The sequence below is a fragment of the Drosophila erecta genome, unplaced genomic scaffold, assembly GCF_003286155.1.
Source record: "Drosophila erecta strain 14021-0224.00,06,07 unplaced genomic scaffold, DereRS2 tig00000092-arrow-pilon, whole genome shotgun sequence".
Lineage (NCBI taxonomy): Eukaryota > Metazoa > Arthropoda > Insecta > Diptera > Drosophilidae > Drosophila > Drosophila erecta.
In genome coordinates this window covers 19499350-19527285 of record NW_020825207.1, presented here as the reverse complement: position 1 = coordinate 19527285, position 27936 = coordinate 19499350, and the positions used below count along the sequence as shown (strand labels likewise).

The window sequence follows — 27936 nt, the reverse complement described above, 5'->3', positions numbered from 1 at the left end:
AGTTGCTTTCAGTACCTAATATTCAAATGAAAAATACAAACTTTTCAGAAGATGTGTTATTATTTTATCTTAATAATATTACATTTTCATATTTATACTGTTATACTATGAGCTCCAAAGAGTGGCCATCAACACTATGCGATATGTTTCAGTATATTGCGGTCGGTATATTTCTTTGGCGCCCAGTGTGCGGGCACACTGAGCCACACGTGCATTGATGTGATTGAATTTTGCTGGTGGAATAACCCACGGAAAGTGGTTAAAACAGCGTTAGTTTAGTCAAACTCCTGCACACAGACAGTGCGAAGCACTGAGGACAACCAGAGCATAGAGTGCTCGACTGGAAAATCATGAATTTCGACGACGAAGACCGTTTGGAGCTGCAGTTTCTGGCAGGCGGCAACATTGTGGAACATGCGCCCGTATTCTCGCCCGATGGAAGGTTATTATTCAAACGATCACTATATACTACTAAGTATGTAACACCCTGATTTCTGTTCCACAGATTCATGTTCGTGCGGTGTCTGACAAAGGTGCAGGTATATGCCACCGGTACGGGCGAACTTACTCGGGTCCTGGATGAAGCCACGGCGCCACTGATCAGTTTGGAATTGGATCTGAAGCAGCCAGATTTGCTGATAGGGTGTACGAGTGCCGGAGAGCTGTTCCGTTGGAACTGGCGGGCTGGTGTGCTGAAAAAAACCGTGTCCTTGACGCTTAGTAATGGAGAAACTATTTTAACCTGCAACCTTATGAATCTGTACAAAAGTGGCGACACAGCCTGCGCCTTTGTTACCGCAAAGGGGAAGGCAGGCGAACAGGTCAACTGGTTTGTGGTTAACACGAGCACGGGCGAAAAGATCGATGTCAACTGCGGTTTGAAGCTGAAGTGAGTTCCCATCTTTGGTTTTATTTTTTAAACGCTACCTCATTTTCAGGCATCAAAAACTATTAATAATATTTTAAAAATATTAGAAGATCGGACATGCTTTAAATATATTGTAATTTGCAGGCTTCGCGCTCCCCTCGTAGACGTTGGAAAGGGACAGTTCAAGAACATTATTCTGGCTCAGGGCTTCTACATATATTTCGTGAACTATGAAAACTGGACATTTTGCCGCTACAAGAGCGCCAAGCAACACACTATTACCTGTGTGAAGATGAGTCCCTGCGAAATGGTGGCTGCAACCGCCGATTCCGAGGGGCAGATCTTTGTGTGGCGCGATTTTGAGAAGCAGGATACGATGACCAACACACTCTTTCACTGGCATCACACGGAGGTGACCAGTATCGCCTTTTCACCATCAGGCGTGAGCATCTACAGCGGTGGACATGAGTGCGTCCTGGTCAAGTGGACTGTGGCTTCGCCCGGCTATCGCAAGTATCTGCCCAGAATGTCCAGTGTGATCCGACATATTGTGGTCAGCGATGACAACGAGAATGTACTGGTTTGCACGGACGACAATGCGATTCAGCTGATTAGTGGCAGTGAATGCATAATTAAGTCCACTGTTCAGCATTTTACATACGAGACCAAGGATAAGACGGGACAAAGTAAGTTCCCTTTGGGACTGCGATTAAATCCGAGGACCAATACTCTGGTACTGAATGGTCGATCAGGACATTTACAATTTTATTCGGCTTACACCAAGAGCTTGCTGTATAATGTGAGTGCTTATTAAGTCCCACGCAAAAGTTTTATAATTAAATATTTAACTTCGTAGCTTCGCGTGGTGGATACCAATGTTCATAATGAGGAGGCAAATCACATTATCTACAAAACGCGTATTACACAAGCAGCTTTTAATATCAATTGGATGGCCACTGGAGAAGTGTACAATGATCTGGTGAACTTTGCCGAAGTGCGCCTGAAATTCTGGCATTATAATGAAAGGCTACAGAGGTAACTTTAAAGCTGAAAATTCAATTAGATCAATATGAAATTATACTTTTTCTTGCAGTTACATTCTAAACACGGAAATTGACCTACCTCACGAAAAAGGTTTTAAGGCTATAATATTTTCCAATCAGTTCCAAGTGGATAATTTGCGATGTGCCACCGCTGGCGAAGACAACGTAATCAAAGTGTGGGGCCTTACGAATTCCGAAAACATTTATAAGCGCGGAACAATGTGGAGTTGCCTGGCGCAAACTAATTATCGAAACCTTCCGATTGGTTCCTTGTGCTTTTCCCAGGATGGGTCTCTGTTGGCCGTTGGTTATGGCAACACTTTGGCGCTCTATGATGCGAGGAACCCACGGCTTCCCCTCCAAACTCTTAGCTGTCCTCCTGGCTTAGATGGTGTTATATCCAAAGCTCAACTGAGATTGGCCCAAACTCCACTCAATGGTGCGAGGAAAGAATTTACCCAGCAACGGCAGCAATTGTGGGCTCTGCTAAAGGCTCTGCTGAATAGTAATGATGAAAATTTAATACAGCAGGCGAAGGATTTAATAGTAAGACCTCCTGCCAAATCCAGACTTGTGAGTCAACCAGAGAATTCCTGCAAGGAGACGGTATTTAAGTGCATAATGAAAATGCCGGAACTTGGTTTGCATCAAAAATTGCAACTGCTGCGTCGCTTTGGAGTTGAATGTTCCGTCCCACATGCCCATCGGCATAGGTTGTTGCAGCATCTCCAGCAAAGAGCTGTGATTCCACAAGCCACGAAGCTGAGACTTCGCAAATTGGACTTCCGACTTCATCGCCTCCACCCTCGACACCGTTACAAAGCTAAGCAGCGACTAAGCCACGTGAACAATCGGCGGCAGAAATTCGAGAACCTGGTGCCGCAGGATGTTATGAACCTGTTCAGTGTTCTAAAGCTGGATGAGAGTAGTAAGCCGAAGAAGGAGAAAAAAGTGAAAAAAGTGAAATCTAACCTGAATGACAGCAGTAAAGCCAACATGAAAGCCAAGAAAATCCCTGTAAACGCGGCTCCCCTGCAAGGACTGGCGCAGATTTCACATGTGCAGTTTGGAGCCGGGGATCAGGCTCATCTGGTGGCAGTATGCACTGAATCTAGGGTTCTCATATGGAATTTGCTGACGCTGCGTTTGCAGGCAGGCCTAAAATTATCCGTTCGTCAGCTGGCCTTTGATCCGCTAACCAACCTAATGGCTGTAATTACTAAAAATGATGAATGTAAGTATATTTGGGCCTATACAGTTTTTTTTTTATTAATTTCAAATACGTTTTATCCTTTAGTGCACGTGTTCCAACCAAATGTTCCGCTGCCCCTCTATCAGCGCAGTAATCTACCCAAAACACACGGCCTGGCCTGGTTGCCTCGGAGACAGCCCAGGCAGAGCTCCATCAATGTGGACTGGCAGGCGCAGTCAACGCTGCTAATGCTGACCCACTCGCAGGAGATTGCGTACCTGGCGCTACCGGGTCAGAGTCCATCGGATGATGCGCCTACACCAATCAGTTTTTCGCATCCCGCCGCCACAGATATTATTTTGAAGCACGCGACTTTCGGAATCCATGTGATCAAGCCGCAGCAGGTTTCCGGTGAGTCCCTGGAGAAAAACGGTCCACTGATCGTGGGACGGGAAGAACACAGTGCCGTCAACGCGGTAAGTTTAAATGCTATCAATGCGGTTATCGTTTTATTTAATTTAGTTTGAGTAGTAGTATACTCATTTGAATCCATTTTATTACCATCGTTAGCTTCTTTCTTCCCAGTAAAATTTCCAAATTTATAAAGGTTTATAAGTTTTCTTAGTCGTTTTATTGAAATCTTACTTAACTATGAAGTACAATTGGTTAGACTTATTATAAGTTTCAGAAATTGTATATTTGGTAGTATATATTTGATTTAGCTTTGGTCTGGTTAGAAATCCTTCAAAAAATTTTCTTTTAATTGATCTTTTGGTTCAGTCGTTTTGAGTATTCGGGACGATTGTCTGTGGGCCTTATACTATTTCTTCTTTCGCTTAAGGACATCGCCCAGTCGCGGCGCCGTAGGAACTCGCAAATGGCGACAGCGACGCATCATCAGGACATCGTGCTTAAAGTAGCGCAGACAGTGCCATTGAGGCACTTTCGGCATCAATTGTTGGTGCTGGAAGAGGTGTTATATAGAGGAATTTAAGTTAATCTTGTCGAGCTATTGCAATTTGAAGAACTATATAATTTTATGAAAATGTGTCAGTAGAGAAAAAGGGTTCCTATGGCATTTACATGTTGTTCTTCCTCACTCTGACGTCAACTTTTCTCCCGACTAAAGTCACCATACTTTTGTGCCTTTTGTTTTTTAGTTGCGGTGTTCTTTTGTGTTTTGTTATCTGCGCCCAACCAGCGTTCAACTCAATTTAAATAATTTCCATTGAGATTTATAACGTAGTTTTCTCGAAGCGCGATTTATTTTTGGAACCTTTCATTTGTGTCTTGTGTAAATCGTGTGAGTTAAAGCAGCCTAGCAACTGAATAATATGCGATTTAAGCTCTTGTAGTTAGAATTTTTGGAAATATCTGCTGAAGGTGATATCTCAACAGGAGACGTTCCAACATACGATACAAAAAATTCAGACGATGATTAGCCAAAAATAATATGCATAGCATTCGAGCAATCAGCCGAATTTGACTCCTCAAATTTGGGGTAGTCCTTTTCAAAGATCATTGCAGTAATCAGTTGTTATTTTTATAATAAATTTATTACTTTGTTTATTCCATCAAGGGACGTCTTCACGGGAATTGATAAGAAATCGTTTCCATATGGAATATTATATAAACGGCTGTCTCGCTGAGTTTAAAAATAAAATAGTCATCTCTCCTATATGCATATAGAACTAATGATTAATTACACACGCTACAAATGTGTACGAAAAACAAAGTTAGTAGATTTCCTAATGTTTCTTTTTCACATCCTGATTCTTTATAAACAGACAAACTAATGACTGATATGCTGTCTTCTAGATAAATGAATATTTTGTCAGATTTATAGAAACTTGGGCTCATGCTATAATATGCATTTAATTTTATTGTCTTGTTTAGGATTTTGTAACTGAAAATATTCTAAATTCGGCTTTACGTAATCACCATTTCCTACGGATTCAGTTGTGTGTTTTTAATGTTGTAATAAGTTTGGAAGCAATACTAGTGCTTATCTCTGAAGAAGGAGTAACACGGCTTTATTTTTCGTTACTCATAAAGCCGAAATGTGTGGTAGACGTTACGTAAATTATTTGAGTATACTGAACCTTGACTTGCTATATAGTGTTTTCCTATTTTGGCTCTATAGCCCCCGCTGTGTTTAGTTCAAAAGCAATCTTTTAATTAAGAGTGCACTCTGCACTTTGTTTTTGTCGCGGTACTCGACGCCCACTTTTAATTGGCGAGTTTGCACTTCCTGCAAAGTGCAGCTGGCATCCATTATATTTTGGAACGCGAGTGAAGTCATTGCCCCAAATTCGTGCGCCCTGCTGTACTACTCCGGTTTCGCCGTGCCCCTTTGACTCCCTGTCGTCCGCTCACCTCATTCACAATTGGCACAGGTCCAGCTTTTGCCCAGGCGAAGAATGCAAGGCACAGTAGGGAAACGACAGCTACAAAGTTGGGCCACATTTTCCTATTTTCCCAATCCGTTTCCGGATGCGGGTGCGAAGGAGAAGTGCTTTTGGAACTCTACAATGCTTTTGCCTGCACACTGCACCGTTCGAAATGTTGTTTATTTTGTAGTCGCTCGAAATTCGTTTAATCTGGTTTCTGGCACTTTGTCAGTTGCAGGCGAGGAAGAGCCTTTGTCCGCCTTTATTTCCGTAAACTTTAGCGGCACGCGCTTCCGGCTCTCTTCTTTCCGGCTAACGGTTGTTGCTGCGAAGCACAACGGTAAAGTGTTGAACTGTCGCTGCGGCTCTCGTCAATTTATACTCACAGCTTCGCACTTCGGCTCCGGACTTCCACATCGGCTTCGGCACGGGCTTCGGCCTCGTTCGCTCTCCGAATTCTTAGTTTTGTTGTTAATATTGTGAGCCGAGTCGAGCTCGCTCTTTTGTGCTCTTTGCTCTGATGACTTGTGCACTTGCCAGTGCTCCCATTGTGAATGGGCAACGAGGGACTGGTGCAAACGCCACCCACCGCTGCACAGTGGTATGCAGAGCTGAATACAGTGTCACAAAAAAGTGCATTGAACTTATAGCTGTCGCTACTTTAATTAAAATCAGTTTTCTTTTTGAAATCTGGAATACTTTTCTTTCGTTCGGCTATATGAACGTATAAAATTCATTTTATGATTTACTGAGAAGCAAAAATAAGAAATTAAAACTGAAATTTTCCTTATTTTGGTTTGTTCTTTGCGGATTGTCAGTGTACTCAAATATATACCACTTACCCAATATCATAAGTATTATTCGGAAATATAATAAAGCATAATTTGAGACTCGTGTTTTCTATACGGTTCGCACATATTTTCCTCAATAGGTGATCCTAATTTCTATACCATTGTGCCCATGGATTGAACCCATTACGCCTCTTCCCCTACCCTTAATTTGCTATTGAAGCTTGTTGCGAGAATTTTCCATTGCGTGCTTGTGACACTTTAGTTTTCCCCAATAGTACTCGATTCTGTGTTGTAAATTTTCACGTTACTATTACTACTAGCAATATGCTACTTGCCTTAATTACTTTCGCCAATTACCGTATTTCGTTGAGGATTTATACCAGTTTTGTTCGGTTTCTTAAGCTGAACTAAACTCTGGCTTTTCGAGTTGAGTCATGAATGAGTGCCTCTTCCTGGAAAAAACAATAATATTTTGCAACTTGCCACTTTACAAATTGACAGACATGTGTGCACTTGGATTGTTTTTGCCAATTTTGTTTGGTTTGCACTGAAATGGATCAACGAAATCCATAGGCGACAAGCGCTTGCGCGAAGGTTAATAGACACATATCACTGGGCACATTTAAAAGACGTTCAGCAATGACAAAACAGAAAGCCGAACAATAATCATGTGAACTTGAACCGCAATCTCGACACCCCAAAAACCCAGTTTTACGTACAGACAGTAGTGTTGGTTCTTCGCCTTATTAAAAGTTATGAGCGGTCGTGATAGTACTCTAAAAGAGGTCTGCTCACATTGGGTTCTCAAATACATGAGGTCAATAAGTATGCACAATCGTTGAAGAGTACTGCCTTAATATCATTAAACATTTTTTGAGTAGTTTGATTTTTTCTAGTTTGATGTATAATCCTAATAAACTTGAATGTTATTTATTTAGACAAGAAAGTGCGGATAGATCTAGCTACTTTTAAACACAAGAATCGGTCAGCACAGCCACTAGTATCACAGTTTTTGAACTTCAGCAAGGTCAATGTCAATTAATCTTTTATTTTGTGTTACAGTTTGTCAATCTTTCCGCCCACACAATGCCCGCCATGAGCCTGATCTGTGGCGAATTCGTGAAATCGTTGCTGATTCCGGCGGACTCCACCTCGAGGCACTCATCATCAGCCGCGAAAGATGCCGCCTTGACCAATGGGGGAACCGTCAACGGCAATGGAGTAACGCACCGGGACAGTGATGAAGAGCACGACGACGAGGAGCTGGGTGAGGAGGCAAGGAGCTCGCTGGACACCCGGAAAACGCTGCAGGAGCAAAATGAAAAGCTGGTGGATTTGCCGCTGGAGGGAGCGACTGACCTACAGGGTCTGGATAACCGATTAAGGACCATCACGGCGCTGAGGAGCAAACTGAGGATTTGAACGTAAACAAATCTATTAGTTGTTCCTTATCAATTATTAATTCTTCTATCTTTGTATAAGTCAGCGAGATAATACAAGTTTTCATACAAAAAGGTGGTTTTTACTTGGAAACCAGGTGCACCATATGATTCTGCTTCACATACCACCACAAAATCATACCATTGATGTTTCCTAAACTAATGACTGACTTTTATTTTCATAATTTTACAGCAGATACGTGGTATTGAAATATTCGTAGTTTAAAGGAAACGCCGGCGTGGTATCAAACCAGCATGGGACAGCACATTGTAGATTTCCATGCGAGGAATTTTTTCAGCCTGGCGGTCATACACCTAAAGGAAAAAGTAGAAGATATTTTAATGACACATTCTATGCAGGCTGTAACACCACCAACACAACATTTCACACTCACCACCTCCTCGCCAGGCCCAAACCAACTCGATCTGGCCAGGGCATCTCTCACCCTTGGGGTATTGTAGAAGGGGTTCTGGAACTGCTGCGGAAGCGTCTTTTCCCAGGCGGCATTCTCCACCACGGCAATGTGCTGCAGATTCCTCTGGGGCCTGGCTTCAATCGTTACGGATAGAGCCATCATCGTCACAATGAACGCTGACCAGATGAGGCGACCGGGCAGGAGGCACCTTGAATGGGAGGAGAAGATCACGCCTCGTTGAGTTTGGCTGACTGACGGATTCCACTTGCTCGGCTTAAGGTACTACCACGATGATCATTACATAATTGTGAAGTGCATATAATACCACACGTTTCCGCCTGTCACGCACACACGCACACACGCACAGTCCCCCATCCACAGTCCCGCATCCAGTCCACGCCTAAATGACCGCTTTTCACTCTCTGGAGCGGGCAACTTGTTGGCCAAGTCAGCTGACGGGGCTTATGTATATCACAGTCATGCGTCCGTAAGACGAATCTAAACATGGATCTAAGCATTTTAAACAGTGTAGGCAATCAATTTGTGCGGCTTGTGACATTCGTATTATGCAAAATGTATTGTTTTTTATGTGTAACGTGTATAAATTGTATGTTTTATCAACTGCTTGATCTGCCAAAAGTAAGTGTGTGAAAAACAACCGGAAGTGTGTGCCTGAAGACTCCGATTAGATTGATTTTTAAAAAATCCATTTATAATTTGATAGATTTTATGGGGCTGTCGGCGCTGGGAGTTTCTGTTTGTCTGCCGTGGCAAAACGCAGTTGTCATGTGACTGCCATTTCCTAGATGTCGCGTGCTGCGAGGAGGAAAGCTGTGCTGCAGATACACATGCATTTTCCAGCGTCATGGCTGCAAAAAGATCCCTGATCTTTGCTTTTAATTGGATAACCGGCAGTGGCGACCGCCGCCGCTCGTTTCTGGCCGATTATGTAAGTTTTGGACTTGATATTGCCACTTGCGGCACAAGCGCTTTCGCAGTTGGCTCAACTAAAAGTCCGACTCACCTGGCCGCCCTTCGGTCAAGCAGCCAGCTCATGGCTTTCCGATGGTTCATGGCGCTTTGCAAGGCGAAGCCTGACTTGATAAAGATAATTTTATTCATTTGAATATGGGTACACAATGTTATGATGCAACGGCATCTTTAGGTCCTTTCTATGCATTCCAAAGATATGTGTTGCAAAACAAAATAGATAAAGGACTACATTCGGGTAAAAACATTTCTCGGGCTAGTTTCCAAATTTGAAATAGGCATATGCACAACTGAAGCATTCCTCACATTGCCCTTAAGAATGGGCTTTTTCTACAGAAACGCCCCTTGATCTTCACCCATTCACCCACCCAGTTCAGTGAGCCTCCTCCTGGTGGGTGATCCCCCTACTTCAGCGCCCCAAGAGATGTCCCCTGACTTGTTGGCTGCAGTTCGGCTGCGGTTGCTGTCCAAGCCGCTTCCCCGGCCATCTTATGCAATTCTGGCGTCTTGCGAATGCGAAAAGAGCGCAGCCTTCCCCGTCGCAGTCCAAAATGTGTTGGCATTTTCAGGTTTTCGTGGTTATTTTGTATACCGCACTGGGACCCCGGCTACTGACTTGCGATCTGCAACTACGCGGCTTGTTGTTGGGTCTGATTAGGTCAATGGAATCCAATTGGCGTCAGCGTCGCGTCGCGTCGCGTCGCATCGCGTCGCTGCAGTTTTCGCTTTTCACAGCCATATGTATATACGATATATACAGATAGAGTGAGCACGTCGCTCCATTCCATTCCATTCCAGCATTCCCAATTTGGGTCATGTGGTTAATTGACAAAGATTGACGTATTGTGTATCATTGTTGGGCTACAACGTCCACAAATTTGTTTATACTATTTTGCATACGATGAGGAAATATGCTCCACGCATCGGACAGAGTTCTCCTAGAGCTAACTATTGAGTGGGCTCAAAAAACCGGGTCGCAGAACGGGGTTACGTTAATGGGTGAAAGGTCACAGGAACCTTGAGGCGAGACTACGGCTGGTGCGCCGAAAAATGGGACAGATGATCGAAGCCATGTCCACTGGACGCTCATTACAAGTTGGCCAGCCGGCAACTGAAGCAAGTGATCGTTAATTTTCGAAAGTGTGAACTTTTAAAGTCGACTCAAGGTTGGTGTTTCCCTAGTTTATGTCCACTTCGCTTCCCCACCAACTTTTTAATTAAACCTCTTGTATTACAAGAGTCTTACGTTCTTCGTAATATTTCGATAAGGGTAAAGCCACTACGGTGGAGTGTTTGCGAAGATAAAAACGTATTTATTGTTGGTTTTGATAAATTTCTCATTTTGGGCTGTACAAACTGCTTCGAATGATAGTAAAATTACATTAGTATTCCATGAAGCCCAGTTACTAATTTCATAACTTGCGATACTGACGTACTGTGTCAGGTTGTGTGATCAAGTATGCACAACCAAAACGAAACTCCCCTCGACACGCCCACGCCGCCCAACTGCCACGCCCCTCTGCAACGTATGTGGTCAATATTGATATGCGCTCGTTGTGGATCATATTTATTAGCCAAATGGCGTAAGTGGGTTAGACTTTTGGCATTTGTTTTGGGTCTTCGCGCGGGTTAATTGAAGGCACTACACAGCATGACAATCGTAACAGTTTTCTGGGCATTGCATTATTATTATTATTTTAAGGTTTATTATGGCTGGTTTTCATGAATTCGGTTTGGCTTTTAGCAACGCTTTTTTCTTGGACATTTTTGTGCATTTGTTAAAAAAACGTGACCGTTAAACTAAATGATGTGTTGAGTACTCCCGTCTTTGGGTATTTTTTCATTTTATGCTTGTCACTCATTGTTGTAGTTGCTTTTGCTCTTGTGATAGGTCAAGTTGTTTATGTTTTTTTTCATTTTTCTGTGGCGTACCGACAGCTTGTGTCAGTTTTCTTGCCGCTTTGGGTGACAAGCGCATCAAATTTTTAAATAATGATTCGCTAAAATGATGAAATACTTTGTAAGATCCTAAAATTATGTAAATAGTCTTTCCGTTGTAAATTTCAAATTGTAAGAAAGAATAATGCTAGAGATAATTTATCAGGTTTCGCTTATTTGATCATATAATACACTTTAAAGAACACTTTCTTATGGAATAAACTATTTTTATCCAATTAAGCAGCACCGGCTTAAACTCACATTTTGTGAGCTTGTTAAAATTCGATTAAAATATTTGCAAAGGCGGCTTTTGAATCGATCTCAGTTCGAAAGATCGGATAGCCCGTTTGGACAGTTGTTGACTTGAGCGCGGCCAATTGGCAACTGAATTTGAATTCGCGCTTACCAACAATCAGAGACTGGCCGAAGCCGCAGATCGTCGGCAGGTTTTGGACAAAACTTGAAAGTTTTTGAAACTTAAAAAGAGAGGCTAGCGAAAATGAAACGAAAATGAGACGAAAATGAAACGAAGCATGAGAAAAAGCTAAGTATGCAGGGGTTGAGGGATTCGCTTTCAAAATTGTGGGCCTATAATTAAAGTTTTGGAAATAAATACCTGAAAATAATACTGAAACAAGAAAATTCACTTTCTTTGTTTTTTTTTGTAAAAGCCTATGTTTCATTCTATTGAAAAATAAAAAGCTTGCTTGCGAAAATATGCATATATATATTATTTTAGTCACAGGATATGAATGTAAGTTTATCTACAAAATCTTGAGTCGTGTTCACCAAACGACTTCTGTACACTCATCCAATCTATTCTAGTTATTTACAACGAATTGATCCATTCTAGTTATTTATAACGAATTGATCCACAAAGTCTTCAATCATGTCGACCAATCGACTCCTGTACAACTCATCTGTGTTAAAGGCCTCCAGGCAAATCTCAATGCGCTTAGTAGTGAAAAAGTCGTTGAAGCCATCCACAGAATTGGTCAGTTTCTGAGTGCAGTGAGGTGGTAGAATCACCAAGTGACAGAACAAACAGCTTTCGATTAGGCCAACACCTCGGAACTTCTCCACGGATCCATAGAAACTCTGTTCTGGAATAAAACGAGCTATATCCAAGTCAGCACGCTTCAGGAACTCGGTCATGAACCGGTAGTATTCCGCCAGAAGTTCACTCAGATGGGCGTCCCTGAACTCCTTGGAAGTGGGAATGGTGAGAACGGTCAGCACATCGAGGACAGGTGGGGCATATCTGGCCAACTGGAAGTCCACAAGGCGGCACTGCAGGGGCACCTCGCCATATCTGCCATACTGGAACATGATATTGTTGGCCCACAAATCGCCATGGAGTATGGTGTTTTGGTACTCATCCGAGGTCTTGACAGCCTCAAAAATGAAGGACATCTTTTCAGTGAAGTGTTCCAAAATGTAATCCAACTTGGACTCATATTTGGGTATGCGCTTGATGAACTCCTTGAGCACCAGACAGGCATTTTGAAAGTTCACCATCCTCAGGTGCTCCGGCGACACATCACTGGGATAGGCATTCTCCACCACCGATTTGGGCTGAGACTGTGTAAGTTTTTGCCCCGTCTGTTCCTGGATTATGGAACCCGCGTGCAGGGCGGCCAAGGTTTTTAGACAGCAGTGGAGCTGCTCGTAGGTCAGCAGACCATCCCGTCCAGCTCCCATTCGATAGCCCTGATCCGCGAGGTTCTCAAAGATCAGCAGATTCTTGTCCGCGTAATAGCACTTGGGCGCCACTTCTGCACAGGCCTTGTGAAGATCGGGTAGAACGTTTTGGTAGACTGCGATTTCCTTTTGGAATACGCCAAAATCCTCCAGGTACTCCATTCGCGACTCATTACCAACGGGTGCCGACTTCGAGAAGAATGTGACCTGCCTCACCTCCTCGGCATTGTGAAGCTTCAGGGTGACGTGCAGGTAAAGGTGGCTACCCAAGTATCCGGCTGGAGCGTCCGAGGTGGGCTTCAGAGTATAGCTGATTATATCGAACCCCGCGTCCGAGCTGGGAATCCCCGCATCCTGATGAAAGTATTGCTGGCACAGGCCGCGAATCTCGGTGGGACTCAGCTCCAAAGCAGTCGCCATCTCGAAGTCAACTGTGGGGCTTCCGAGGATGGCATTAACCTTTTATATCCGTACTGTGCGAGTATAATCTTTACTGCTGTAAACCGCTCCAAGATAAAGTCTGAAAATATAGAAGTATGTGCAATGCACATAAAATCTGAAAGGCGTTAGCTGAAATCCAAGTTGGTGTGTTTGCTTTTGGCCTAGACTGGGATCGAGAAATTAGGGGTCAGCTTCTGGTGGAGAGGCGCATCAGGTGATTAGCGGATGAGACCCAAAGGAATTTCGCGAAAATAAGTCACTAAGCGGTTCTCTTAGGCAATTGCAATTATTAAGGGATTTTGTTTATACCACAGATACACCTTTTGCATTATTTGTTTTAAGCGTACTACTTTACAATAGTTTTATTCTCCCAGTTGTCGACAAAGTGCTTGAATTTATAGAGCTGATTTGGTAAGTTTATCAAATAATCTGTGACTTGGGCGTTATTTGTGTGGCCCAACAGTGTTTAGTCCGCGTAAAAGTAATTCGTGGGCAAATGTTGATTTAATACATGGACACCTGCGTGTTTTGGGTCTGGGAAAATCAACAGCTGAGGGAGTCAAATGAGATGAATAACCGATTATGGTCACTAATGAGGAATATGGTTCCAGTTATAGTTTCGAAATAAACACTAATCGACCGGACCTCAACGGGACACCATCGCCATGAGATTTAGTCGCGTTATAGAGGAGTATTTGAAGAACTCCACTTTGCATGGAGCCCGGTTTATAGTAGACAAGGATGCCAGTTGGATAGAGAGGATCTTCTGGGTCGTTTGTCTCGTTGCTTCTTGGTACGCCTCCTGGTTGCTTATCAAAGCCTCGTTGAGTAAGTGACCGGATGCACTGCCATACCAAGGATCCTGACCAAGTCCTATCCTTATAACATCCCCAGGCGCCTTTGAGAACAACGCCATCAGTTTCGTCGTGGAGAGTTCGTTTCGCGATTGGAATACCAATTTCCCCGCCATTATAGTCTGCGAGTCGAAGAATATGGATCGAATTCAAGAGGTGGCTGAACAGTAAGTGGAAGCCCGCCCAGAATTGGTGGTGCTGTGCTAAGAGTATCATCAAATGTCTTTCAGACTGTGGGGCGCTGATCATGACTTCACCTTGGAGGAGGTTCTCAGCGAGATTGCCTTCTTCCGCGGTGAATCCTACCACACAGTCCACGAATGCAGTGGCGAGGAGGTGACTGCCTCCTGTTTCTATACCAATTTCTCGTATTATGCCGAATTAGTCAGGAGCAGTTGTGTGGACTCCATCAGCAATTGCGAGTGGAATAACAAGCCATTTGAGTGCTGCAAGTACTTTCATCGCATGGAAACCGAGCTGGGGATTTGCTATGCCATTAATTCAATGCAAGCTGGGTTGGTTTGGAATAAGTCGGTTAAATGCATTTGCAGCTTTTACTGAGCGGTGCACTTTTAGGAAACACAAAACGCCAAAGCTGAATATGTATTCGAATCGCGACAGTGGACCGGGTGCCTTGAAAATGGAGCTGCACACTGAGGCCACGGTAAAGTTAATCAGTGTCAAGTAAAATTTCCTGTTGCAACCTAAAAGTGTGCTTTAAATACCTAAAAGCTCACATCATTGGTTTCTCTTCCAAAAGGTCTTCATACTTGGCACCGAAGAGGTTCCCACACTGGTCACCCCCAAAACGGACTTTCTAGTCGTAGGACCATATATCTCCTTTGTGTAAGTAGACGACCTGGAACATAGGTATTCAGTTGTGCCAGGGCTTCGTTTTCAGGCGTTATATCTCCAAGCGCGACATTGAGAACGACGAAGAGATCCGCCAGACCAGTGTGCACCAGAGGAATTGTCGTTTCGCCGATGAGAACATCCTGGATGTGCACAAGTTCTACAGCTACAGTGCCTGCACGGTCCAGTGTCGGAAGGATCGGCAGATGGAGCTGTGCAACTGCTCCAGTCACCTGTCCCCGAACTCCCCCGACTGGCAGCTGTGCAACATGGATGGTCTGGAGTGCCTCAACCGCAACTACGAGGACCTCTCGGTGATCGTCGCAAAGTGGTCCAAGCTCCGTGGGCGCAAGGGTCTGGTATGCGATTGCCTGCCCTCTTGCACGGAAGTGGATATCACCACGGTGTACGACAGCAAAGAAAATATGGCTGGAAGCCAGAACGCGATCTCCAGAATCGAAGTGGGCCTCATTGAATTACCGACGGAACGGTACAAACGAAATTTGGTTCGCGGCAAACTGGATTTAGTGGGTGAGTTAAATCAGTCTGTGTAATATCCTTAATCTACAAACTAAACGATCTCTTCCTCAGTGTCCATTGGTGGCACTACTGGCTTGTTTGTGGGCGCCAGTCTGCTCAGCTTCGTGGAGATCTTTTACTACATTACTATACGTCCTTATACCACGTATATGAACGAGAAGCGTCGTCTTAAGCGATTGATTATACCCAAGCGATTTCACTGAGTACACATTGGTACTCACATTAAATTCTTCATTAAATGACAAACTAATCAGCAAACATATGTTTCCTTTCAATGTAATATCTTGAAATGTAATAAACTGTAACTTTCTTCAAATGATAATCCTTTATTTGAAAACACACTCCTAATCTTATCGCTCAGATAATATTTGTTCTACACTTAATTTCACTACAGTTGAAGCGGAACAGCTGATCATTGCAAAGACGTTACCGTGAGGAAATAAAAACTGAGCGAAATTCTATTTCTGCTCAGTTGTGCCCGGCCAGCTTTACCTGGCTGAGTGGAAAGCGTCGGAAAAGCCGCCTCAGTCCACTAGCTTTCTAGAACGAAGAGAGCGACTGTCCCACCCCACGTATACGTAATACGCGCACCTTACGTATACGCAACGTACTCGTAATGCTTTGCCACCGAGAGTGTCAACAAATATTGGAAAATGCACAAAGGAGTGCAGGAGTCAAGCTGTTGGACTTTCGTTTGGCCAGGGACCTCAGTGCGATCGGCTATCTGGGGGATTACTACGCACTGACGCTGAGGTACCGCCAAGTAAGTGGGATCTTGACATTACAAAGTCGGTAATTATCTCTTGATTTTAATTTATCTCTATACAATGTTAGTCTTCATGGAGATACAAAATGGGAAAGTGTGTCTGCCGTAAATGATAGTGAAAGATTAACATTTTCAGTGGTGGTCGTTTGTGCACACTTGTTCGAATAATAATAATGAATAATAATTAGAGAATAATTAAATAAAATAAATATTTAGGAGAAAGAAGTGTACCAACGCCACGATTCTCAGTTGCTTATCGATGCCTTACATATTACAGTACACTTGCTAATTATTCATTTGACATTCCGAAATCAATCACCTTTGGTTTCCAGAGATTGCCGTTGAAAGTATCTTGCCATGTTGAAGCAGCTTACATCACTGATATTCGCTTGCCTACTTTTAGGAGGAGGAGGAATCCATCAGGGAAATGGAACTCTTTGTAAAGGCTATGCCCCAGCAAAGTGCGGAACTGGCCAAAGAGAGTATTTTCCAAAAGGAGTCCTGGCTGTACGACACTCTCCTAAGGAAACTGCAAGTCCTTTGTAAGTTCAGATACACAAAAAATTTAAATAATTTGACAAACACCTTTCTAGCCAACGTAAAATGGAGTCCTGATTGCGTTTACAGTCGAAAGGACCTAATGGTCCTGGAGCACATTAAGCTCAAGGGTTTCCGAGCAGCTGGATCCGCAGAACTTAGCAAGGAGTTCATGAAACAATTAATTAAGTCAGTTGCCGCATTTCATTCAGCCAGTTTGGTCTACGAACATCAGACTAAAACCAATATAGGCCAGACCTACGGTGATAACTTGTTAGAGATCACTGTAGCCTCTGAGATTGCCTGGTTCACCACAGGACTATCTGCTGTTCTAGCTGTCGTCCGAAGTCTTTCCCAGTATCAGGGAAACAGGGAGCAATCCTTCATCGATACCAAACTGTTGGCCATAATGGAGAGAATCTACGAGCAGGCGGCACCCTCGACCAAGTACAGGAATGTCCTTTGCCATCGAGATCTCTGGGCTGGTAACATTTTCTTTCCGCCGGAAAATTCTGGGCCGGCCTTACTGATTGATTTTCAGACATGTCGTTACGCTCCCCCAGCTTCAGACCTCAACTTTTGTCTTTATATGAACTTGAGCTCAAGCAAACGCAAGCAAATGGAGAGCAAAGCCATTGATTTGTACCACAGACATTTGTTGAAGAACCTCTCGGACTTCGGCCTTGAGGAACTAGCAATCTCGAAGTCAGAGCTGCTGGAATCCTACGAAGAATTCCGTTTATTTGGAGTGGTCTACAGGGCTGTTGCTGCTACGATCGTAAAGGTGCCCGCCGATTTCGTAACCAATGACTTCAAGTATGTGGACCGCAGTAAGGTGATCCTCTCGCACATGAAAACAAATCCGGAATTCGCTACCTACATGGAGGAGTGCTGTGTGGATGTCATGGAAATGGCCTTGGCCAGGGCGAACGTGTGAGGAAGGCTCTTTGAGCGATACTACTGATAAGGTAGAGTTCCACAAGTTCGCTGTGGTGATAACACTATTGTAAAAATACGAAAAATATAACCTCTCAGCGAAATACTCTTTTATTTATGGCGCATACATAACCCTAATCGAGTTTTCGTATCAAAAAGGGTCAGGTCCAATAGAGACGGACTAAAACATGAAGTATTTATGTCTTAACCACATAGATTGAACAATCGAATATGTTTAAATTTCAATAGGAAATAATGTGGTTGCCATTGTATGTTTTGTTTCCCAAGTCATATAAGCCCCATTATTGTAGAGTAATGTTCTTCTCTGAAGCCCACAAAGCCAATGAAAATGAAACCAGTATCACATTAACTCGAGAGCAGTTCAATCGTAGTCGCTGATTTGCTAAAAATGAGTAACGAACCATGTAGCCCCGTTTTCACGCGAAAAAGCCGTTCAGAATTGTTTACTTCAGAAGAGTGCACCAAGATTTTAGCCAATTTATTGGCCGATAAGAAGGAGCAGGGCGTCCTACATAGTTTTGATATAGTACCTGCAACGGAACATACTGGTTTCTTGGGTGAATACTTCCACTTGTACCTGCGGTATCAGTTGGAGGATCAGAAAGATGTGCAAACGTCTCGGCTGTTTGTCAAGTCGGTGATATTCCAAAATGCGAATATGGAATTCTACATGGAGAAAATGGGTCTCATTGAAAAGGAGATAAGGCTCTATGATTTGCTAAACCAGCTGAAGAAATTTTGTAAGTTTTCGCTCTTCTTTTGTGGCCAAAACAATAACATCTACCATAACAGCTAAACATGTGTGGAGTGCTAAGTGCTACTTTACGCGAGCGGATCTATTCGTAATGCAAAATGTGGAGGACATGGGCTATGTCGCACTTCCCGCTGGAACTCGCTTTCTAAGTGAGCATCAGATGGCACCCATTCTGAAATCCTTGGCTACCTTGCATGCCAGTAGTATTGCCTACGAAAAGCAGCAAGGGAAAACCATTGGCGTTGAGTTCAGAAGGTGGCTAAAGGAAGTGTCTGTTGATCCGGAAGTTGAATGGTATACCACGGGCCTAAGGGTATGTACCATGATCTCTTTAATATTTATGTATCGCGTTTCAATATGCTGATCTGCTCAGGCTGTCTTGGCAGTGGCTGCCACCCATCCTGATGTCCTGGATGATTCGGAAGCACAGGAGTTTATAGCTCAGGAGCTGCCCAGATGTCTGGACAAGGTGTACTGCATGGTGAATCCATCACCAGTTCATAGGAACGTCTTCGTGCATCGCGATGCCTGGAATGCGAATGTATTCTACCACAAGCAGAGGCCCCACGAAGAGAGATCCATCCTGGTGGACTTCCAACTCTGCCGATATAGCCCACCTGCCATGGACTTTCACCTGGTCAGTTATCTTAATCTGGAACCCTCTGCCCGAAAAAGGATGATGGGTAGTCTCATCGACACGTACTACGACGCATTGGCTGAGGAGTTCAGAGAAATGGGTATCGATCCCGACCAAGAGCAACTGAGTAAACAGGAATTTGAGCAATCTCTCAAGGACTTTTCCTTATTCGGAGCCACTTACAACTGCATAGCTGCTACCGTACTCCGGCTGCCCGATAATTATCTGAAAACCCTAAAGGATAAACGCCCCGAAGACTTCCATCGCTTTTGCAATGTGGATCGCAATGCAGATGTTCTCCGTTTGATGAGAGATCATCCAGAGTTTGCAGATTATATGTACGACTGTGTGGGGGATTTACTGGCCCTAACATATCATAAACTAAAGTGATTAAATGACCTGGTAACAATCGGGGTCCTCTCAGTTGCAGCTGTGCATCATTAATCTTCCTTTGTGCGATTATATTGTCGCTTACGTTCGAAGATGTTTGTTTCCAAGTCTTTAAAACTATAAACGTTAGCTTTTTATAATGTCAAAAGCGAAAAGATACTCGTACACTTGGTTTTGTAGGTCATTGCCCTAAATGGAGGCAGATATCTACCTAATTTAGATATCTATCTAATTCTTTTGAGATAACGGATGCTATCTTATCCCCAGAATCTGGAAGAGATGTCTTAACGGGTTAGTTTCTGGAGCCATTCTAGTTTGAATCTGGAAGCGCAGCGGCCAAGATATACATCTTTTTACCCCAAAAATGGATTTACTAAGTGCGGAGGAATGCCTTCTGATAGCTCAGAGAACACTTTCAGTTGTCGAAAAACACAATGTGATACTTGTAAGCTCACAGGTGGATGATGGCCCTGGAGATCTCATGGGATATATGGGAGAGTACTATAAATTGCACTTGGAAGTGAAGGTTATAGGCGACAAGAAGAAATATTTCCTAAGCTATTTCATAAAAAGCTTACCACGCAAAAATATGCCGCAAAGAGAAGAATGCGAACGCAAGGGAGTTTTTCAAAAGGAGTCCGCTTTATACTGCCAGTTATTGCCTAAGATTCAGAAATATGGTAAGTCTTTTGAAAATCCTTATAGAGTTGCAGAAAGACGTATTTAATGTACATTTTGTTAGCCACCAAGAAGCTTTTTCCCAAATGTTACCACAGTCGGAATGATATCCTAGTGTTGGAAGATCTAACCCAGGACTACAGACATCTTAAAGCCAATGAAGTCTACACCTTAGATCATTATAAACTGGTCTTGGAACACCTCTCTGAACTCCATGCAGCTAGTATTGCTTGGGAAGAAAAAGAAAATGTAAATATTTACGAAAGCTACAAAAACGTGCTTATCGAGTTACATTTGGATGCAAAGAACTCTTGGTACATAACTGGACTCAAGGTTGGTAGGTTGGTTACCAAATAAGATAACCACGTATAACTCTTTAAAACTTCCACAGGCCGTTGTTTTTTTAGCAGCACGTCATCCTCATTTTCAGTCAAAGAAGGCACAGAGTTTTATTCAGGATAAGCTCTACAATATTCTAACTAAAGCTGAAGAACTGGTGGCACCCTCAAAGGACACGAGAAATGTGCTCTGTCATCGGGATACTTGGGATCGTAATATTCTGTACCATTTCGACACCGAATCTTCAGTTCTACCCAATGCCTGCTGCATTGTTGATTTCCAACTCACTCAGTACTGCTCCCCCACCCTAGATGTTTTATTTCTACTCTATATAGTAGCCTCCGCCAAAGTCAGAAAGGCGTTTTATGATGAGTGTCTCGAGCACTATTACAAGTGCCTTCGGTACCACCTGGATCGCTTGGGTTTGGACAAGGAGCTCATAACGGAGAACAGCTTTAGAAAAGAGTGCCGAAGAACTCGCTTGGCAGCCCTTCTTATATGGGCCCTCACCGAGCCTCAGACCAAAATGTCGCCCAGTATTTCAAACAGATTACGATCCGAAGAACCGGAGAAGTTTGACTATTACCTCAACTGCGATCGGAGTGAGTTATTGCTCAGGGTAATCAAGATCCAACCTGGTTACGAAGAGACTATCATGACGCCTGTCGGTGAGCTGGTGGAATACCTCATGGAGAATGAGAATTTATACACTTAGCAGGCTTCTGTGTTATCTGCAGATAAGAGTCGAAGGCAGCTTTCAGGCAATGTAAAATGATGTAACGCATTACACATACATTTCGTTTCGAAAAATTTCATTTATTCCGCGCCTAGTTTTAAAGAGAATCGCCTAGCTAGATATTCAATTCATAGGTAAATTTCGACAATAAATTTAGCTAGCTATAAGATTTCAGGCATACATGTGTGGCTCGAAGCTAATCATCCTGGTGATCCGCATAGCAAGTAAGTAGTTTCCTAAGTGGATATCAAAAGGCGCAAGCTAGTCAGTCCAGCAATCTTCGTCGTCCTCCTCGTCAAAGTCGCGCACATTGAAGTCCTCGTGGAACAGGTCCTCGCCTTCCTCCTCCGAGGACTCCGACTGTCATCTGTGCTCATTGATGCGCTGCGGCAAACCAACAACGCCCACTCCCTTGGGCGGTCTGGGTATCCGGATGCTGGTGGAAGGGCCCGCCAAATTTGATGCCGATCCCGATGCGGAGCCCGCGTTACTCTTTCCCGAGACACTGGGTATCAGCTGGGCATTCATTATGGTGGTGTGCTCGAAGCAGTTGCAGCAGTATTTATCGCATCTGATCACCAGAATGAGTCCTGCCATCAGCCAGATAAGCAATCCCGGCCAGGAGTGGATGGCACAACCGCTGAACAGGATCACGCCCAGCAGCAGCGACATTCCGCAGAGCACGGGACTCACGTTGATCACACTGCCCGTGTATTTGGGTATAAAACCCATCATTATGGTCACGATAAGCACCCCAATTCCTCCGGTCAACGCTGCCGGAGCCCAGTGCATCATGAGTCCGGCAATGCACAAGGCAATGCCCAGTCCAATGACCACAATGGCAAAAATAGTCACGCGCCAGGAACTCACTGTTGGCACTCGAACACTGCGCTCCAAGGGACCGGCAGTAGTTACCTGGAGGAGAGTAAGGAAATATTTTAGTGTCTATATGGATTTAGTGTCGTATTCTTGGCGAGCCCTCACCTTAATCTTCTCGCGATACTCATCCACAATGGCATCAATGTCGGTGGAGGTGTCCGAGTCACTCTTGTCGAACTTATCGGGGTACTCAAAGTCAGAAGGCTTCATGCAAGATGTGGGAATATGTAGTTATTATTAGTTTATCCCAGGGAGCACTTACCGGTGGCTCGCCATCAGAGAGAATGGTGGACTCCACGTCCCTGCCCTCTCTTTGAGGACATGGCGAGGTGGGTTCGCCCAGGAGCAGCCACTCCTTTTCCAGCTCCTGCTTGTTTCTGGGCTTGGTCTTCGGCTTTTTCAGGTTGCTGGGCTTGGACAGACCGATCTTCCAGAGACTTCTCTTTAGGCGACTCGAACTGGAGGTTGCGGCACTGCTGTAACTGCTGCTCTTGGCAATCGGCGCTGTGGACAGCCTACTGTACGACAGTGAAGACTCGCTGCTGGGCGCCATATACTTGGGTCTGTAAGGGGTGTAAAGGAGGTAAAGGGCCCGCAGGAATGCCCCGCCCATGTGGCCAGCGGCTAAGGTGTAACTGAGGTGCTGCAGTGGACAGGCGAAGGCCAACATGGCACACATGCTGCCGGCGATGAAAACAGCCAGCACGGGATTACCACTCTCCGAGCTCTCATAGCTGATCTGCTTGGACAGTATCCTCCACTCCGAGGTGGCCAGTCGCACGACGATCCCATACAGTTCCGGAAAAAGCTCCAGAAATGCCGCCGAACTTGTTAGGAGCAACATGCAGGCCGAGGCGGGAACCAGCTTATGGAAGCCGTTTTCGTCTAGGATGTTGAACAGGGGCACGGCCACATAGTCCTCCTGCGACCTGAAAGCATTTTTGTATGTGTTTCAAATCAAACATTGCATAATCTCAATATGTATCTCTGGTACACGTATTCGTGCGGAAACGGATATCAGTTGTTGAAGTTGTTCTTCCTCCATTATTATCGCATATTATTATCAGACTCACTTGTAGTGCACCACCGTGGAGAGACAAATGGCTGTCAGCAGCAGGGAAGTACTGACCAATCCCGTAATCAGGGTGGCTGTGTGGCGTCCACTTCGAAGTTGCTGGGGCCAATCGCCGGGGAAGGAGTACGTGAGCAGGGCGGTGGCCAGGAAGACCTGCAGGTGGTGGTTGGAACCAGTTATCAGCCGGATAATTCTTCAATTAGCAGCTAAACTAATGCCAGACGTTCCCCAAGTCTGCCATTGTGTTTGCCCTGTATGAATTGACTTCTCTTTAGGTCAGAGGGATATACTTTTTTGAAAATGTTTTCAACTTAAAAATTAAAATATGCAGGAAATGCTGTGAAGGTTCTAAATACCCCACCCATAGTGAAGTATATTACGAGTATGTAGGTTGTCGTTCTTAAATCGCGATTTCAGTGTATTACCTATTGCGGCAAAATGAGCGCCTAGAACTGTTCAAAGTTTTGCTGTCTGGCTGGCGGTTTTCAGCCAGTGAAAGGGGGCAGGAAAACAAAAAGAAACAAAAACGAAAGGCAGCAGTACGTGTCATAATCAAAAGCCCGTATCCTGTGGATTCAGCCGCGGTCACGCAAATGTTCCCGGTCACGACAGCGAAAATCGATGGGACTGGGCAAACAAAAAACAGAGGAAAAACAAAGCTCAGACTGGCACAGTGCACTGACCCAATATCCAAGTTCCAGATGGCATGGGGTCTATACGGCTAAGTCCACTTACACTGCTAATGCCATCGGGCTGGAAGTAGCTGTCCGCGGACCAGGCCAACATGTCGCCCCGCCACCAGCCGACGGCGCTGAGAATGGCGTTCAAGCCAAACATGCCGAGCGTGAGGATGAGGCTGAAGGCCCTCGAGTGCTGTGAATACGCAATTGCAATGAGTGTCGAGCTAAGTGGGTGGACTTGACTCGCATTCGGAGGAGTACCCACCTCCAGGCCCAGCATGAACATCCCTGTCACGAGGAAGACAACCGACACGCCGAGAACATCCGGCCACGGCTCATTCGCGGGTGCATTGCGGCCTGAAAGTAGGCAACATTATATTTCGGTCAGCACAGTTCGCGCCAAAATATTGAGCATAGCTGCAGAAAGGTATGTTATAAAATAGGTGTAAGCTAATATAATATATTTAGTGCGATATTTTACCTCTAGTTTTTTATTTTATTTTTTATAATTGTGTATTTAGTACGATATTTTACCTCTGCTCTTTTATTTTATTTTTTATAATTGTTCAGGAAGAATTTTCGTATTTAATTATATTGATTCCTATGGTACTTAATTGCTTCAAGGTTGTGCTGTTGCTTTACTTTATATGTGATTAGTTTTCTAATAGTTTTCTTGTGAAGAGGATTTGTTATTTCTAGGAGCAAATGCAGCTGTTCATTACATCTGTTACCACTCACCCAATATGAGAATCCTGGCCAGACCCCCGGTCATGGCATCCAAACAGGCGCTGAGGGTCCTGGCCAGGGCAGCGCAGGCACACACGGCGGCCAGTGCATCCAGCCAGATGGCCAAAAACAAACAGCTAAAGTCGAATTTATTTGTGGCCCTCACGTACGGCATTTGCAGGCTGCGTAGACTCGTCTTGCAGCGCGCTGAAACGAAAAAGGAGCTTACTCTGGAGTAATTACGGACTTTTCCAGCTGACTCCCACCTGACATGGTGCCATAAACGGTGGCCAAGACAACGGCCACCAGCAGGCTGGGAGCGGAGGCCTCATTGTAGACAACCAGATAGGAGATCACCGAGGCTCCGAGGGCCAAACGGGCGCCAATCCCGCTGCAGAGCACGTCCAGCAGGCTGCAAGGATAATTCAAAGGACGCGCGGGCGCGAACTAAATTAAACGCCTGGTAACGCATACCAAATTGCGGGAATTAGGCCGCTTTTTCCTTATGCTTTTATGATATATTATTATATTTATATATGCAGTCAGGAAACAAAGGGGTTTCGGGAGTCCCTAAATGAGCTCTTTATTCCGGACTTTATCTGAGCGTTTGTAATTGCCGGCTTTCTTTTAATTGCATGATTTTAAATATTCCATTATTTTTAGATCAAAGTTCGCACAGCTGAATAATACGATTGGTTTGGCATTACTCTTTCTACCAAATTTACTCGGGAAAGTGCATTCGCCTGCACGACGAATGGAACTGAGGACCTGTCACCTTTGACTTCTGTGGTTAGACACCCATACAAAGGCGCCGAACCAAAAACCCACACAACTTTAAGTAACCACAACCACGCTTACAAGCACACAGATAGGCGACAAACACACTTCCTTTGCCATGTAATTTTTGGCGCCAATCTGACATTGGGAGGGATTACACTGAAAGAATTATTACTTATATATATATACATATAAAATAATTCTTTCAAGCCCGTTGTTATTTATTTAAAGGGGGAATTAATAATTGCCTGGCAAAATTTAAATATACATTTCATGAAACGATTTGTTGCAGTGCAGAAACGAAGAGGGAAAGTGGGGAAAGAAGATCGCGCCTGTTTGTTCTGAGGCTCTGATGGCTCTCGGGTGCCATGAGTCATAGCCTGTTTCTTGGGATATCCTCTTACGCCATTGGATTTGTCCCCTTTCCCCACTTTCCCTGCCCAATTTCTGCTGCTTGTAATTATGTGTGCTCTGGGTGCATATTGTAAGCAGCTCGATTATCCTAATTACATGGCCAGAAGCTGGCAGGCTCCCAGGTTTCCAACTAAGGCCATGCTGAGCTGGCAGTGAAATAAAAGTGTTTTGGCCATGCCAAGAGAAAAATGGATTAATTTTGTTATGTTTGAATGGGGGAAGCCAAAGAGACAGCATAAAATATACATTCTTGAGATGCTTCGGACCAATTAAGGCACACTTGGATAAAATATACGCAAAGGTATAGAATTGGTGACCAGCTTGCTTGTTGAATAAGTATAAATATTCTTTCGCATTGAACATGTTGAGCTTCTTAAAATGATCTGCAAATACTTAGCTAAAATGCAATGCTCATTTGCCCATATCCCAAACCAAGCTAATTGTGTCTTGGTTGTGCATGAATATATCAAGTATATCACGCACTGTGCTCGGGCACTTGAGTGGGCCAAGGGAAAAGGCAGCGAAAAGCCAGTCAGTGTGACGCCGCCAGCGGAAAAACAAAAGGAAAGCTAGTGCCAGACAGAAGACAACAGGAAAACAAGAACGAGGAAGAACACCCACACACATGGCAATCAAAAATCAATTTATTGATTACATGACAAATATCAGCCATAACAACTGCCAGATATGGTCGGAACGGCTGTCGAGTATATGCCAAATGTATGTATGATATGAATGGATATGGGCTAGAGAATCCTACCTGCCACTCGACATTGTTGTTGTTGCCGTTGTTGTAGCTAAGGTTACTGTGCTTTTCACTCAGCTGGCAATCGGCCAGGTTCAAAATGCGATTTGTGGCCCGTCTTGTGGCAGAACTTGGCCGACAGTGACTGCCATTTTGTAGTGATCTTTTATTTGAATTAGATACTATTAATCAGATACTCCGACTCCTGAGCACTCGAGCCTTGGCCCTTAATTAGCCTGCACGTTTGAGAGGTGGCTTCTGCTCTTGACACGTAACCTGGTAGAGTGTGGGGGAAATGCACAGGTAACGCGTAACCGCTCGCCTAAATTGGCCGCAATCCACTGAATGCTCACTTGGAGCTTTTCCTCCGCCGCCCAAGCAGCTTTCGCCCGATTCCGACGCACAGCTGTCCACCGGATTCGGATTCGGATTCGGCATCGGAATCGGATAGAGATTCGGATTCAAGCCCAAGCTGTCCTGCGCAGTGGACGTGTTTACGTTTACAGTTGGTTGGCCTGCCTTCTGCTCTTTGGTGGGAAAATGGGAAATGAGAAAATGGGAAAAGTGTGTTGGTTGGCGTGGAAAATGCGGAGGGTCCCCGCAAGAGCTGCACAAGTGCAATCGTTTTTTATAGCTAATGCAGCTTCGCCTATAAATATACTAATTCCTTTAATAAGAAATAAATATATATACATATATGTACATATATGTATATAAGGAACACTTAAGCTAAAGCTAATAAATCGTATACCTATTATACTTAATATTGATAAATATGGCGCCTAAGCTATTATTGGAATATCTTTGTGCAACTCGACAAGCTAGAAAAGCTGGTTATGTCTTCAAATCTACTGTCTAGACAACTGTTTATGATTCAAACAAGAAACAACACATTAAAATGTACAGTTTTGATAAAACAAAATATTCACGGATAATATCAAAATACAAGTGTTTTGAAAAACCACACTCCTCACTTTCAAATTTTTGAGTCTTCTGTATGCTTACAAATGTGTACGTTTGTGTCTTTTCAGTACTAAAACCTTTAAACATTTAAGGTCACTTTTTATAAAGATCATCAAGATGTCTAGCTTAAAAGGCGAATAAAAACGACATTAAGGAAGTACACCATAATCACATAAGTACATACAATACATAGATACAACAAGGTTCAACAAATCAAAGCCACATTTTTAAATGTTTAGCACGTTAAGTATCCATTTTACACCTGTAAGGATTTGGGTAAGTTTGTGTAAGTTTTAAAATGTATTATATTTTCGGTCCAAAGTAATATTTTTAATCTTTAAACAACCAACCTCCTTCTTACGGAGAAGAATGGAGCCTAAAAGAATATTATATGAATATTATATTCAAAGTTGTGAGATCTGGCATTT

General features: G+C 43.9%; 9 protein-coding genes across 9 annotated transcripts; 5 read left to right on the top strand and 4 right to left on the bottom strand.

Annotated features, from left to right (window-relative positions):
- Positions 1–159: 159 nt before the first annotated feature.
- LOC6548701 (WD repeat-containing protein 75) lies at positions 160–7818 on the top strand. The gene is made up of 7 exons (XM_001974036.3): positions 160–442; positions 506–889; positions 1013–1667; positions 1725–1903; positions 1962–3145; positions 3209–3579; positions 7347–7818. The coding sequence occupies exons 1-7, from the start codon at positions 351–353 to the stop codon at positions 7704–7706; spliced, it is 3225 nt and encodes a 1074-aa protein (XP_001974072.1). The 5' UTR covers positions 160–350; the 3' UTR covers positions 7707–7818.
- LOC6548702 lies at positions 3708–5873 on the bottom strand. The gene is made up of 2 exons (XM_001974037.3): positions 5480–5873; positions 3708–4067 (listed from the first exon to the last, which is right to left on the bottom strand). Exons 1-2 carry the CDS (start codon positions 5567–5569, stop codon positions 3924–3926), a joined length of 234 nt encoding a protein of 77 aa, XP_001974073.1. The 5' UTR covers positions 5570–5873; the 3' UTR covers positions 3708–3923.
- A 49-nt stretch (positions 7819–7867) lies between the features above and the next one.
- On the bottom strand, positions 7868–11492 carry LOC6548951. Its single transcript, XM_001974038.3, has 3 exons — positions 11329–11492; positions 8119–8347; positions 7868–8038 (listed from the first exon to the last, which is right to left on the bottom strand). Coding segments are annotated over exons 1-3 (324 nt in total). The 5' UTR covers positions 11331–11492; the 3' UTR covers positions 7868–7945.
- Positions 11493–11705: 213 nt separating this feature from the next.
- Positions 11706–13260, bottom strand: LOC6548952. The gene has a single exon (XM_001974039.3). It carries the CDS (start codon positions 13186–13188, stop codon positions 11917–11919), a length of 1272 nt encoding a protein of 423 aa, XP_001974075.1. The 5' UTR covers positions 13189–13260; the 3' UTR covers positions 11706–11916.
- Positions 13261–13861: 601 nt separating this feature from the next.
- Positions 13862–15676, top strand: LOC6548953 (sodium channel protein Nach). The gene is made up of 7 exons (XM_001974040.2): positions 13862–14037; positions 14104–14230; positions 14294–14578; positions 14640–14727; positions 14824–14909; positions 14965–15446; positions 15507–15676. Exons 1-7 carry the CDS (start codon positions 13875–13877, stop codon positions 15656–15658), a joined length of 1383 nt encoding a protein of 460 aa, XP_001974076.1. The 5' UTR covers positions 13862–13874; the 3' UTR covers positions 15659–15676.
- A 266-nt stretch (positions 15677–15942) lies between these two features.
- On the top strand, positions 15943–17787 carry LOC6548954. The gene is made up of 3 exons (XM_026980623.1): positions 15943–16218; positions 16625–16763; positions 16815–17787. The coding sequence occupies exons 1-3, from the start codon at positions 16072–16074 to the stop codon at positions 17693–17695; spliced, it is 1167 nt and encodes a 388-aa protein (XP_026836424.1). The 5' UTR covers positions 15943–16071; the 3' UTR covers positions 17696–17787.
- A 276-nt stretch (positions 17788–18063) lies between these two features.
- LOC6548955 lies at positions 18064–19505 on the top strand. The gene is made up of 3 exons (XM_001974042.3): positions 18064–18455; positions 18508–18782; positions 18843–19505. Exons 1-3 carry the CDS (start codon positions 18104–18106, stop codon positions 19494–19496), a joined length of 1281 nt encoding a protein of 426 aa, XP_001974078.2. The 5' UTR covers positions 18064–18103; the 3' UTR covers positions 19497–19505.
- Positions 19506–19809: 304 nt separating this feature from the next.
- On the top strand, positions 19810–21228 carry LOC6548956. The gene is made up of 3 exons (XM_026980593.1): positions 19810–20176; positions 20239–20507; positions 20566–21228. Exons 1-3 carry the CDS (start codon positions 19861–19863, stop codon positions 21226–21228), a joined length of 1248 nt encoding a protein of 415 aa, XP_026836394.1. The 5' UTR covers positions 19810–19860.
- Positions 21229–21311: 83 nt separating this feature from the next.
- Positions 21312–26890, bottom strand: LOC6548957. The gene is made up of 9 exons (XM_026980971.1): positions 26561–26890; positions 24876–25021; positions 24622–24816; positions 24149–24240; positions 23939–24076; positions 23202–23356; positions 22391–23057; positions 22234–22332; positions 21312–22164 (listed from the first exon to the last, which is right to left on the bottom strand). The coding sequence occupies exons 1-9, from the start codon at positions 26572–26574 to the stop codon at positions 21613–21615; spliced, it is 2058 nt and encodes a 685-aa protein (XP_026836772.1). The 5' UTR covers positions 26575–26890; the 3' UTR covers positions 21312–21612.
- Between the last annotated feature and the right edge of the window lie 1046 nt (positions 26891–27936).

Bases quoted from the DNA above. Each gene is read 5' to 3' on its own strand.
- LOC6548952 (XM_001974039.3), bottom strand. From the start codon at position 13,188: ATGGCGACTGCTTTGGAGCTGAGTCCCACCGAGATTCGCGGCCTGTGC.
- LOC6548951 (XM_001974038.3), bottom strand. The intron at 8,039-8,118 runs GTGAGTGTGAAA...TTTTTCCTTTAG, and splicing joins TTGGGCCTGGCGAGGAGGTG to GTGTATGACCGCCAGGCTGA.
- LOC6548955 (XM_001974042.3), top strand. From the start codon at position 18,104: ATGAGTAACGAACCATGTAGCCCCGTTTTCACGCGAAAAAGCCGTTCA. The intron at 18,456-18,507 runs GTAAGTTTTCGC...CTACCATAACAG, and splicing joins AAACCAGCTGAAGAAATTTT to CTAAACATGTGTGGAGTGCT. The intron at 18,783-18,842 runs GTATGTACCATG...TGATCTGCTCAG, and splicing joins GGTATACCACGGGCCTAAGG to GCTGTCTTGGCAGTGGCTGC.
- LOC6548956 (XM_026980593.1), top strand. From the start codon at position 19,861: ATGGATTTACTAAGTGCGGAGGAATGCCTTCTGATAGCTCAGAGAACA. The intron at 20,177-20,238 runs GTAAGTCTTTTG...ACATTTTGTTAG, and splicing joins GCCTAAGATTCAGAAATATG to CCACCAAGAAGCTTTTTCCC. The intron at 20,508-20,565 runs GTTGGTAGGTTG...AAACTTCCACAG, and splicing joins GGTACATAACTGGACTCAAG to GCCGTTGTTTTTTTAGCAGC.
- LOC6548953 (XM_001974040.2), top strand. From the start codon at position 13,875: ATGAGATTTAGTCGCGTTATAGAGGAGTATTTGAAGAACTCCACTTTG. The intron at 14,728-14,823 runs GTAAAGTTAATC...CTCTTCCAAAAG, and splicing joins AGCTGCACACTGAGGCCACG to GTCTTCATACTTGGCACCGA. The intron at 15,447-15,506 runs GTGAGTTAAATC...TCTCTTCCTCAG, and splicing joins CGGCAAACTGGATTTAGTGG to TGTCCATTGGTGGCACTACT.
- LOC6548701 (XM_001974036.3), top strand. From the start codon at position 351: ATGAATTTCGACGACGAAGACCGTTTGGAGCTGCAGTTTCTGGCAGGC. The intron at 890-1,012 runs GTGAGTTCCCAT...TGTAATTTGCAG, and splicing joins AACTGCGGTTTGAAGCTGAA to GCTTCGCGCTCCCCTCGTAG. The intron at 3,580-7,346 runs GTAAGTTTAAAT...TTTGTGTTACAG, and splicing joins AACACAGTGCCGTCAACGCG to TTTGTCAATCTTTCCGCCCA.
- LOC6548954 (XM_026980623.1), top strand. From the start codon at position 16,072: ATGCTTTGCCACCGAGAGTGTCAACAAATATTGGAAAATGCACAAAGG. The intron at 16,219-16,624 runs GTAAGTGGGATC...GCCTACTTTTAG, and splicing joins TGACGCTGAGGTACCGCCAA to GAGGAGGAGGAATCCATCAG. The intron at 16,764-16,814 runs GTAAGTTCAGAT...ACACCTTTCTAG, and splicing joins AAGGAAACTGCAAGTCCTTT to CCAACGTAAAATGGAGTCCT.
- LOC6548702 (XM_001974037.3), bottom strand. From the start codon at position 5,569: ATGTGGCCCAACTTTGTAGCTGTCGTTTCCCTACTGTGCCTTGCATTC. The intron at 4,068-5,479 runs GTGAGCGGACGA...CACCTCTTCCAG, and splicing joins CTGTGCCAATTGTGAATGAG to CACCAACAATTGATGCCGAA.
- LOC6548957 (XM_026980971.1), bottom strand. The intron at 24,077-24,148 runs GTGGGTACTCCT...GCGTATTCACAG, and splicing joins TGTTCATGCTGGGCCTGGAG to CACTCGAGGGCCTTCAGCCT. The intron at 23,357-23,938 runs GTAAGTGGACTT...CACCACCTGCAG, and splicing joins AGCCCGATGGCATTAGCAGT to GTCTTCCTGGCCACCGCCCT.